Source organism: Leucoraja erinacea, chromosome 7, assembly GCF_028641065.1.
Source record: "Leucoraja erinacea ecotype New England chromosome 7, Leri_hhj_1, whole genome shotgun sequence".
In the NCBI taxonomy this organism is placed as follows: domain Eukaryota; kingdom Metazoa; phylum Chordata; class Chondrichthyes; order Rajiformes; family Rajidae; genus Leucoraja; species Leucoraja erinaceus.
In genome coordinates this window covers 30,494,791-30,507,752 of record NC_073383.1, presented here as the reverse complement: position 1 = coordinate 30,507,752, position 12,962 = coordinate 30,494,791, and the positions used below count along the sequence as shown (strand labels likewise).

Below are 12,962 nucleotides of genomic sequence, written 5' to 3'. Positions count from 1 at the left end.
GGCATTCATGAAGTCATTCTTGTGCCACTTGCAGAGTTAAAACACTTCCTCAAATGTCTTTTTACCTAATAGGTCTGAGCCAACATGTTTTTTATTAACCAATATGTCTTATGGAAGACATTAGAACGAGCTGCCAAAGGAAGCAGTTAAGGCAGACTCTATAACAACATTTTTTTTTTTCATTAATTTTTTTATTAGAAGCAGTGGACAGTAGTATAAACCGCGGCATATGACAAAATACATTTATTGTACATCTTCCATTTTAATTTTGACAAAAATGAAATAGAAAGAGAGAGAAAGAGAAAGAGCAAGAAAGAGAGAAATAAATAGTGAATGTGTAAACCCCTAAACTACCAAAGAGTGTAGTCAAAGAGTAAGTAAAAACTAAAGAAAAAGATATGAAAAATAATATTTTAAAAAAGACCAAAACATGTTGATCTTACCTGCTTCATTTCTCACCACACCCCTCACCCTGTCTGTAAATCGATGTAATTCCGAAGTTGTGATGCACCATACTATCCTTGTAATGAATCAATGAAAGGAGACTTTATCTTTGAAAATTGCTCTGATTTTCCTGCTAAGACGAGTCTCATATCTTCAAGATGTAACGTCTCAGACATGCTTGTGATCCACATTTTAAGAATTGGGGTAGATGCATTTTTCCAAAATTTAAGTATACGTTTTGGTTTTTTTTTTGCCATTATCGGGCCATAATTAAGGAAACGTCTTTGAAATATTGATAGCTCAGAGCAGCCTCCTGCTATTCCGAAAATAATCAATTCTGTATGGGTATCCAGTTTTGTTTTTAATAATTTTGAGAACATTTCAGATTCCTTTCCAAAAATGTGGGAGTTTTATGCAAGAGGCAAAGGATTGTGTTATAGTTGCTTCTTGAGAGAGACATTTGTCACAGATAGGAAATACATTTGGAAAAATCTTATTCAGTTTCATTTTTGAGTAATATAGTCTGTGTAGTATTTTAAATTGGATTAGAGTATGTCTAACATTAATCGAACAATTATGTATATATAGAAGATATTTTTCCCATCTGTCTTTGGAAATTTCTAGGCTTAATTCCTCTTCCCATTCTCTTCTAATTGCGTCTGACGATGAAATTTCTATATTTAGAAGAATATTGTATGTATGATATTAGATTATTTAACCCATTAATCCCTACTCTTTGTTTCCTGTCTGCCAACCACTTCTCTATCCATGTCAGCACTCTACCCCCAATACCATGTGCCCTAATTTTGCCTACTAATCTCCTATGTGGGACCTTATCAAATGCTTTCTGAAAGTCCAGGTACACTACATCCACTGGCTCTCCCTAGTCCATTTTCCTAGTTGCATCTTCAAAAAATTCCAGACGATTAGTCAAGCATGATTTCCCCTTCGTAAATCCATGCTGACTTGGACCGATCCTGTTACTGTTATCCAAATGTTCGGCTATTTCATCTTTTATAATTGACTCCAGCATCTTCCCCACCACCGACGTCAGGCTAACTGGTCTATAATTCCCTGTTTTCTCTCTCCTGCCTTTCTTAAAAAGTGGGATAACATTAGCTACCCTCCAATCCACAGGAACTGATCCCGAGTCAAAAGAACATTGGAAATTTATCACCAATGTATCCACGATTTCTAATATTTAATGATATTGAATTGCATTTATTCCCAGGTTGTGAAGAAAGAATGTGTCATGTTTAACAAAGGACAAATCTGGTTGGCTGTGGAGCTCAAAACATAGTGAAAGTTAATGCAACCTGATATCATAATCCTTCAACAATATGCTCTGTTAAATGATATGTTTCACCACAGTTTCATCTGTTATTAACAATTTTTAGTGTAACTCCATTTTAACAGCAGCCATGTGCTAAAGTGTTGTGTTTTTTTTTGCAGACTGTCCCTTGCCACCAAATGTCTTTATGATAGTCTTGGGAATTTCTTTGGCTATCTTTGTTGTTGGGTTGGTTATTCTCAGTGTCTGGAAGATGCTTATATCCATTCATGACCGCAAGGAAGTAGCCAAATTTGAAGCGGAACAAGCAAAAGCTAAATGGCAAACAGTATGTATACAAATTTAAATAATTGGTATTGCCAAACATTTCCGTTTTTAATACAATAATATATTTAAAAGTCGACTCAGTGAATTCCATGCATTTATTGTTGCATTCATAGAGCTATAATAGATATTTTAGAATTTTACTGTTTAGCTAATTTGAGAAGAATATTCATAAATTGCAGATCTTATATCTAATTGTTAATATTGCTGGTATGATTTTAAAGTAATTTGAAATGGCTATAGAACTATAGATTGACCATAAACTTACCTTGGATGAGGTAGTTCAGAATTGGTTAACCTTACCATGCAGAACATTATAAATGTTTCGAATACTTTTTTACCAAATATCAATGTTGTATTTGCAGAGCACAAATCCACTTTACAGGGGCTCAATTTCCACATTTAAAAACGTGACGTACAAGAATCACGAAAAAAAGGGATTCGCAACCTTTGGGTATTGATTTATTGGACAATAGTAAGTTTGCGTTTCTTGAATAAATGCTTCGTTTTTTTTGTCTACACACAATGTGTACGGATCACAGCAGCTTGTACTGTATATATTTTGAAGATTTTAATTATATTTTGAACTGCTTGTGATCTAGATGTGAAATCTGGAGGGTGACAATTCATCAGGTAATATCAGATTGTCATAGACACATAGACAATAGGTGCACGAGTAGGCCATTCGGCCCTTCGGTGCGATCATGGCTGATCATCCCCAATCAATAACCCGTGCCTGCCTTCTCCCCATATCCCTTGTTTCCGCTAGCCCTAAGAGCTCTATCTAACTCTCTTTTAAATGCATCCAGTAAATCGGCCTCCACTGCCTTCTGTGGCAGAGAATTCTACAAATTCATAACTCTCTGGGTGAAAAAGCTTTTCCTCATCTCAGTTCTGAATGGCCAACCCCTTATTCTTAAACTATGCCCCCGGTTCTGGACTCCCCCAACATCGGGAACATCTAGTGTGCCCAATCCCTTAATAATTGTACATGTTTCCATAAGATCCCCTCTTATCCTTCTAAATTCCAGTGAATTCATGCCCAGTTGCTCCATTCTTTCATCATATGACAGTCTCGCCATTCCGGGAATTAACCTCATGAACCTACGCTGCACTCCCTCAATTGCAAGAATGTCCTTCCTCAAATTAGGATCCCAAAACTGCACCCAATACTCCACAGTCATAGAGTCATTCAGCATGGAAACAGGCCCTTCGGCCCAACTTACCTATGCCGACCATCATGTCCCATCTATACTAGTCCCACCTGCCTGCATTTGGAAACATAGAAAATAGGTGCAGGAGGAGGCCATTCGGTCCTTCGAGCCAGCACCACCATTCATTGTGATCATGGCTGATCGTCCCCAATCAATATCCCATGCCTGCCTTCTCCCCATATCCCTTGATTCCACTAGTTCCCAGAGCTCCATCTAACTCTCTTAAATCCACCTAGTGCTTTGGCCTCCACTGCCCTCTGTGGCAGGGAATTCCATAAATTCACAACTCTCTGTGTGAAAAAGTTTTTTCCCTCCCCTTTATTCTAAGACTGCGGCCCCTGGTTCTTGACTCGCCCAACATTGGGAACATTTTTCCTACATCTAGCTTGCCCAGTCCTTTTATAATTTTATATGTTTCTATAAGATCCCCCTCATCCTTCTAAACTCCAGTGAATACAAGCCTAGTCCTTTCAATCTTTCCTCATATGACAGTCCCGCCATCCAGGGATCAATATCGTGAACCTACGCTGCACTGACTCAATCATAAGGATGTCCTTCCTCAAATTAGGAGACCAAAACTGTACACAATACTCCAGATGTGGTCTCACCAGAGCCCTATACAACTGCAGAAGAACCTCTTTACTCCTATACTGAAATCCTCTTGTTGTGAAGACCAAATTTCCATTGGCTTTCTTCACTGCCTGCTGTACCTGCACGCTAACTTTCAGTGACTGGTGTACAAGGACATCCAGGTCTCGCTGCACCTCCCCCTTACCTAACCTAACCCCATTGAGATAATAATCTGCCCCCTTGTTTTTGCCGCCAAAGTGGATAAACTCACATTTATCTATATTATACTGCATCTGCCACGCATCTGCCCACTCACTCAACCTGTCCAGGTCACCCTGCAACCTCCTAACATCCTCTTCACAGTTCACACTGCCACCCAGCTTTGGGTCATCTGCAAACTTGCTAGTGTTGCTCCTAATTCCCTCTTCTATATAATTAATGAAAAGGACCCGTTCACTCATACTCTTTGCTTCCTGTCTACCAGCCAATTTTCTATCCATGTCAACACCCTACCCCCAATATTCTAATTTTAGTCACCAATCTCCCGTGCGGGACCTTATCAAAGTCTAGATACACTACTGGCTCCCTTCATCCATTTTACTTGTCACATCTTCAAAAAATTCCAGAAGATTAGTCAAGCATGATTTCCCTTTCATAAATCCATGGTGACTTGGACTAATCCTTTTACTGCTATCCAAATGCCCCATTATTACCTCTTTAATAATTGATTCCAGCATCTTTCCCACCACCGAAGTCAGGCTAACTGGTCTGTAATTCCCCGTTTTTTCTCTTGCTCCTTTCTTGAAAAGTGGGATAACATTAGCTATCCTCCAATCTACAGGAACTGATCCTGAATCTATTGAACATTGGAAAATGATCACCAATGCGTCCACTATTTCTAGAGCCACCTCCCTGAGGACCCTGGTATGTAGACCATCTGGCCCAGGGGATTTATCATCCTTCAGTCCCATTAGTCTACCCAATACTATTTCTTGCCTAATGAACATTTCTTTCAGTTCCTCTACCCCTGTAGATCCTCTGTCCTCCAGTACATCTGGGAGATTATTTGTGTCTTCCTTAGTGAAGACAGATCCGAAGTACCTGTTCAACTCTTCTGCCATTTCCTTGTTACCCATAATAATTTCACCCGTGTCTGCCTTCAAGGGACCCACATTTGACTTTGCTACTCTTTTTCCCTTAACATATCTAAAGAAGCTTTTACTGTCCTTCTTTATATTCCTGGCCAGCTTCCCCTCGTACTTCATCTTTTCAGCCCGTATTGCCCGTTTTGTTTCCTTCTGTTGTCCTATGAAAGTTTCCCAATCCTCTGGCTTCCGGCTACTCTTTGCTGTGTTATACATCTTTTCTTTTAGTTTTATTGTATCCCTAACTTCTCTTGTCAGCCACGGTTGCCTCCTACTCCCCTTAGAATCTTTCTTCCTTTTTGGAATGAAATGATCCTGCATCTTCCGGATTATGCCCAGAAATTCCTGCCATTGCTGTTCCACCGTCATTCCTGCTAGGATCCCTTTCCAGTCTACCTTGGCCAGCTCCTCTCTCATGCCTTCATAGTCCCCTTTGTTCAACTGCATCACTGCCACTTCCGATTTATCCTTCTCCGTCTCAAGTTGCAGATTATAACTAATCATGTTATGATCACTACCTCCAAGCGGTTCCTTTACCTCGAGTTCTCTTATCAAATCTGGTTCATTAGACAACACTAAATCCAGAATTGCCTTTTCTCCAGTCGGCTCCTTTACAAGCTGCTCTAAGAATCCATCTCGGAGGCATTCTACAAACTCTCTTTCTTGGGGTCCTAAACCAACCTGATTTTCCCAGTCTACCTGCATATTGAAATCCCCCATCACCACAGTGGCATTACCTTTGTTACATGCCAGTTTTAACTCCTGCTGCAACTTGCACCCTACATCCGGGCTACTATTTGGGGGGGGTGTAGATAACACCAATTAGTGTCTTCTTGCCTTTACAATTCCTCAACTCAATCCACAGATGAGGCCCATATCCCTCTAAATCTATCCTATCGATGTACCTGCCCAAATGTTTTTTAAACGTCACAATAGTACCAGCCTCAACTACCTCCTCCGGCAGCTTGTTTCATACACCCACCACTCTTTGTGTGGAACAACGCCCTTCTGGTTCCCATTAAATCTTCCCCCTCTCATCTTAAACCTATGCCCTCTGGTTCCCGATTCCCCATCTCTGGGCAAAAGACTCTGTGCGTCAACCTGATCTATACCGCTCATGATTTTGTACACCTCTATAAGATCACCTCTTATCCTCCTGCTCTCCAAGGAATAAAGTCCTAACCTCTCCCTATAGCTCAGGCCCTTGAGTCCTAGATGGTTGTACTCAGCACCTTAGCACTCAGTTGGAAAATAATTTATATACATTTGTAATGTCAAAAAAAATGTTTTACCCTATCTGCTGCATGGAGCTGCTGCCTCATTGTGCTGGAGACCCAGGTTCGGGTGGGTTTCCTCCAGGTGCTCCGATTTCCTCCCGCATCCCAAAGGCATGTAGGTTTGCGGATTAATGAGCCTCTGTAAAATTACCCCTTGTGTGCAGGGTGTAGTTGAGAAAGTGGGATAACATAGCACAAGTGGTAGTGATTGATGGTCGGCATGGACTCGGTGGGCCGAAGGGCCTGTTCTTGTGCTGTATATTTCAATAAATGTAGTCATGTGAAATACATCACGTCCCTCTCTCGCATTGCACCTCTTTTTCACTGCACTTTCCGCTGGTGTGAATGGGTGATGGTTGGCATGGATTCGATGGGCCAAAGGGCCTTCTATTTCCATTCTGTATCTCTAACACTAAATTTCACATACAGGTATGCTGTGAAAATTGTACTGCAAGATATCTTGAATGTGCAGCTGCTACTCAAAATATCACATTCCAGCTTTGAAGAAATGCTCCGTGTTCCACCCTTATTGCTCTAAGAAACGTAGGCATCCCTCTTGTTAGCATTAACCATGTGATATCATGGATACATGCGGCCATTAACCTGTTTCAGGTCATTGGCTACATGATGTAATCTGTTAAAAGGGAATAGAGTCATACAGTGTGGAAACTAACTCATAAGCCCTTTAAACCTGTCCTATCCATGTACCTGTCATTGATAAATGCTCCTGAACACATCATCAGTGATGTAACCTGGGGTCATTGGGAGTTTCGGGTCTTTCAACATCAGACACCCTCACCCAGGCGACCCAGCCGTGGTTGATCAGACCACGATTTATGTTCAGATGGCATTCACTCCTCCCCATGGACCTCCTCTCCTGATCCAGATCCAAATGTCAAAATGTATCTTAAACGTTATGATAGCACCAGACTCAACGACCTCCTTCGGCGGCCCATTCCATGTACCCATCACCCTTTGTGTAAAAAAAAAAGTTGCCCCTCAGGTTCCTATTAAATCTTTCCACCCTCACCTTAAACCTATGTGCTCCGGTTCTTGATTCCCCAACTCTGGGCAAGAGACTCTGTGCAGGAGTCTGGACAGGAAGCAGCTGACTGGGCAAAGGTTAGATCTGTACTGCAAACGTAACTGCTTTGACAATCTTTTGCAGTGAGCAACCTCACCTTTGCTAAAGTGCCTTCATATTGTATTTTCCGCAGACTACAGATTCTAATGTATATTATACAAATGCTGCTTTACTAACAACACCTGTCCTTTTACCTCCTCCCTCAACTCCATCCAGGGACCCCGACAGGTCCTTTCAGGTTAGACAAAGCTCCACATGTACCTCCACTAACCTCATCTACTGCATCCGATGTCCCTGATGTGGGCTGCTGTACATCGGCAACCTCAACTCTGCTTAGCTTTTTCATGCGCTTTTACATTGTGTCTACTTCCAGCCTTCGAAAGAACATATTTCAATAACTTTATATTCTCCTAAATAAATTGTAACATTTGTGTTGGCTCATCTCATCCAACTTGATGTCTTATGTGCACTCGTATACACTAGGAAACTGGGCAACGTAAGGAACATTCCGGGCAAAAAATCAGAGTTAGTTTTTTTTGTTATTTAACCTACTAGTCAAATTCATGCTGACTATAACGAAAAGGCAGAACGCATTTACTTTGTTGAAGTTGAACATTTCTGTAACTGTTTCAAAGCCACTATGGACCTTGAGGTTTCACATGCTATCTAATCAGATTAGATAATAAGTTCATAAATTCATAAGTGATAGGAGTAGAATTAGACCATTCTGCCCATCAAGTCTACTCTGCCATTCAATTACGCCTGATGGATCTCTACTTCCTAACCCCATTCTCCTACCTTTTCCCCGTAACCTCTGACACCCGTACTAATCAAGAATCTATTTATCTCTGCCTTAAATACTGTATATCCCCTGACTTTGCATCCACAGCCTTCTGTGGCAAATAATTTCACAGATTGGATAATACTGCACATAAATACAATCATGTCAAAGTCAAGTACAATAGGTGGAGCAAAGGGGAAGATACAGTTCCAGAGACAAGTCCAATGTCCGCAATGGGGTAGAGAGTGGCACAGTGACCAAGGTTCGATCCTGAGTAAGGGTGCCATCAGTACGTAGTTTGGATGTTCCCCTTGTGACCGCGTGGGTTTTCTCCGGGTGCTCTGGTTTCTTCCCACACTCCTAAGATGTACAGGTTTGTAGGTAATTGGCTGCTGTAAATTGTAAATTGTCCCTAGTGTGTAAGATAGTGTTAGTGTATGGGGTGAACGCTGGTTGGCGCACAATTGATGGGCCGAAGGGCCTGTGTCCGCGCTGTATCTCTAAAGTAAACAAAAGATGAATCAGACAGTCGCCTAGCTTACATATAATATGCTTATTAAAATTGTTTGCATAATAATCAGTGACTCATACACAAAATTTAAATTAATTTTCTTGTATGCAGTTGTTATGTTTGATTGTGTTGGAAGGAACTGCAAATGCTGGTTTACACCGAAGATAGACTTAAAATGCTGGAGTAACTCAGCAGGGCAGGCAGCATCTCTTAAGAGAAGGGATGGGTGACGTTTCAGGTCGAGACCCTTCAGTCTGAAGAAGGGTCTCGACCTGAAACATAACTCATTATATTCTCTCCTGTTGTGTAAGCTGTTGTGTAACTCTAACATTTTGTGTTTATGTTCTGTTTGATACCAGTTCACTACCAGGCTTTGTGCTGCCCCCACCACGCTCTTCCAACTTTCTCTCCTCTATTACAATCACTGAAGAGGGATCACGACCCAGAATATCATGTCCTCCAGAGATGCTGCTTGACCTGCTGAGTTACTCCAGCATTTTGTGGGGGGGGTTTTCCATAAGCTAGCATCTGCTCATCCTTGTATCTCTCTCTTGAGGTGAATGTTTACTTTGCTATCGGTCTGATTCATGTTATCTCCAGCATTCCTCTCCGCCACATTGCGAACGTTGGACTTTGTCTATGGGACTGATGCGCTACAATGCTGAGAACTATATTCTGCACTCTGTATCTTCCCCTTTGCTCCACCACGCTCCAAGAGTTTGACAGGTTTATTTTTACTGCTGGAGTACAATATTGGCAACTCTAAAGCAGCAGAATGCTTCAACGTTGGAGGAGCTGGGCTGTTGATGGACGTAAAGGATTTATGGCACTTCTTGGAAGAAGAGCTTGGGAGTTTTCTTGGGACCAATCTTTATCCATGCAAGGCATACAAGTTCTTCACTGCACCTCGGTACATGTGACAACAATGAACCTAAATCTAATCTAATGAGACAAACCAAATATGTTCTCGACATGAAGGATTAATTTGTATTGTTCTGAATGTACATGAAGTGTTTTGGTCTGACAAATTCTGCCGATCTAGTGTATATCATGGCATCTATCCATAGCAATACAACGCATTCTTCAGACAGACTACAGCCCACAACGGGATTACATTTCTAACTCCCAGCATGTTACAGTCATGTGCTTGTACCACAAAAATGCTTAGCATTGCACTAGTACAGTCTCTAATAGCAAAAAAAAGTTTTGATATGTTCTTCTCGATGCTAGGATTATAATTCTGAATTAGTAACCTCCATTGAGAATAATTACACTCTACTGTTTAGACTTTGGAGATACAACACCCGTACACTAGTTCTATCCTACGCACTGGGACAATTTACAATTTTTTTGCCAAAGCTGATTAACCTACAAACCTGTACCTCTTTAGATTGTGGGAGGAAACCGGAGTACCCGTAAAAAAACCTACGCAGTTACAGGGAGAACGTACAAATTCCGTACAGACCGCACCCGTAATCAAGTTCGAACGCGGTCTCTGGCGCTGTAAGGCAACAACTCTACCGTTGCGCCACTGTGCCACTCTATAATATGATGTTTGGCGTTCCATAAATTTCAGAAATTGGTTGAAAGATGCAGCTTCCAAACAGGCCCTTCAGCCCACTGAGTCCATGCCTACCATCGATCACCCATTCACACGTGTTCTAAGTCATCCCACTTTCATATTGACTCTCTGCATAGTTGGGGTAAGCAATGTTTCTTAGTTTAGTTTAGAGATACAGTATTGAAACTGACCCAGAGTCCACGCTAACCATCAATCGCCCGATCACACCTGTTCTATGTTGTCCACTCCATACAGAGGCCAACTAACCTACTAATCAACACGTCCTTGGGATGTGTGTGGAAACAGGAGCACTCGGAGAAAACCCATGTGGTCACAGGGAGAATGTGCAACACCCCACAGACAAGACCCGAGGTCAGGATCACACCCGGCTCTCTGGCGCTGTGAGACCGCAACTCTTCCTGCTGCGCTACTGTGCTGTACATTTATTGCTTTATGTGTATGAGCATTTACATTTCATCTTTTTGTATATTTTATCATGAAGAAGTAATTAGTACAATACTGTTTTGTGCAGTTTCTTATAAAGGCTGGACCTTAAGAATGGCCAAATATGTAAGATATAGACGTCTTTGAAAGATGCATTTCATGCTGTTAAACAAATGTTTTTTGTTGTCTGGAAATAAAATTCTGTCCTATCCATAAATCATTTTAACCTTTTCCTTCAATATATTGCTGAAATGTTGACAGCTTTGGCAACACACATTTCCCACCTGTGTTTACAGTGAAGGTATAAAACTCGTCTAAATTGGAACGAGAATCAGTGTAGCACAGACTGGTAGGAGCAGTAGTTTGGAACAGAATATAGACACGAGGAACTGTAGATGCTGGACTCTTGCATAGAACACAAAGTACTGGAGTAACTCAACGGGTCAGGCAACACCCTGGAGAACATGGATAAATTACATTTCAGTGACCTGCAATGCTGCCTGACCCGCATGGGCAGAAATCCTGTGGGGTGGGGAAGGGGGAGAAGGGGCGGACAAGTCCCTCCCATGTTTTGAGAGGTGGGGAACAATCCACCCCGCCCCCCCCGTGTTTTGTAATCCGGATTTTGAAATTTGGTGAAATCAAAACTATTAAAATCTCCGCTTTCCGCAAGACAGTAGGGGTGTCACTATTAAGCGCTTGTTAAATGTCTCTATTAACATTGTATTAACACGATGTGTCACCAATTGTGTTTTGACCTTCAAGTGTTATTGAAGGTGTTCACGGAGAATATCTTTAAGCTGTTTGATGCGGGTACAATTACCATTTGAACTAATTGGATGTATTCGTGGATGGGCAAGATTTAAACGGGTATCGGATTTAAACGGGTCGGGTCATTAAGGGCTCCGGTCGAACGGGTTTCCTGGCTGGTTTTCAGGTAAGTCCCTCATTCACGGTCACTTTATTTAGTATGTTTCTCCCATCTCTCTCTTCCCCCCCCCAGGTTGGTTCTTCTGTTTGCCTTTATTTGCTTCAGTTTTATTTGTTTTAGTGTTATTTATCACATTGTATCTTTTGAAAGATTCAAGCACTACAAAACGAATGCAATCTCAACTTTAAAGTCTGTGTTAACTAAACTAACTATCTAGGTTTTTTAACTAGAATTAGGCCGCACAGCTGTGAGTGGACAGGTGCTGTCGCAAGGAGTTGGGAACGCATCCTGATGGGGCAATTATCATGGAGGACGTTTTGTCACCCATCCTTACTGATTGTGGTCTATGGGTCAAGAAGTCATAGACTGCATATACCCAATTCCCAGTCACAGGGAGAACATACAAATTCCGTACAGACACCACCCATGGACAGGATCAAACCCGAGTCTCTGGCGCTGTGAAGGCAGCAACACTCCTGCTGCACCACCGTGCCGCCCCAGTTGACATCTGCAAAGTCCCCGCGGACCTCAGCAGGATGGAGAGAACTTTCACTGGCACTCCCAGTTTTCAGTCCGGGAAGTCTAGCTACTAAGCCTGGACCAGATTAAACCTGGCACCAAGACTGCAGATCCACTGAAACAAATAGGGAGGAATGGCAGCCAGAAAAACAGTGGTAGACTCTTAAACTAACTGAATCAAATCAAATAAAATGGATTTAATCGATTTAAAGTATGTAGGAGTGGTTTTAATTTATTTTTTTGAATATCTTCTTTATTTCTGTCATAATTCAGAGTCCGCTGCTCTGTTAGTTTTTAAATAGTTATGAATAGACAGGATGAACCCACAAGTTAAAATTCTGAGGGGCAAGGTCAACTCTAATGGTGTTCGACAGGAACTTGCTCGAGTTGATTGAAGGAGGTTGTTTGTGGGCAAAGTATCGCTTGGAACGTGGGATGCTTTCCTACAGTGGTGCAGTGGTAGAGTTGATGCCTTACAGCGCCAGAGACCCAGGATCAATCCTGACTACGGGTGCTGTCTGTACCGAGTTTGTACATTCTCTCTGTGACCACATGAGTTTTCTCCAGATGCTCTGGTTTCCTCCCACATTCCAAAGACGTGCAGGTTTGAAGGTTAATTGGCTTTTGTAAAATTGTTCCTTCTGTGTAGGAGTGAGGGGGTGATCGCTGGTCATGTTGTAGTCTCGGCAGACGCATGGGCCTGTTTCCACACTGTAAGAGTAAACTAAACTAAAGTAAAGTCTAGTATTTAACCATCATAATACCCTGCCCACATTACTGTACAGGGTATATTGTAGGCCACGTTGCAAGAATCCACTAGATATAATTTTGCATCAGGATATTTGCTGGAAGATTCCTGTGGTATG

At 41.8% G+C, this 12,962-nt stretch overlaps 1 protein-coding gene across 6 annotated transcripts in view; it reads left to right on the top strand.

The window, feature by feature from the left end:
* Positions 1–10,883, top strand: part of itgb6 (integrin, beta 6) — a 74,057-nt gene extending 63,174 nt beyond the window's left edge. For 2 of the 6 annotated variants that reach the window (XM_055638131.1, XM_055638132.1), the window contains 3 exons: positions 1,897–2,063; positions 2,425–2,534; positions 10,458–10,882. In XM_055638131.1, the coding sequence (XP_055494106.1) occupies positions 1,897–2,063; positions 2,425–2,520 (263 nt within the window). In that variant the 3' untranslated portion in view covers positions 2,521–2,534; positions 10,458–10,882. The other 4 variants (XM_055638128.1, XM_055638127.1, XM_055638129.1 and 1 more) reach the window with 4 other exon arrangements.
* The last annotated feature ends 2,079 nt before the right edge of the window (positions 10,884–12,962 follow it).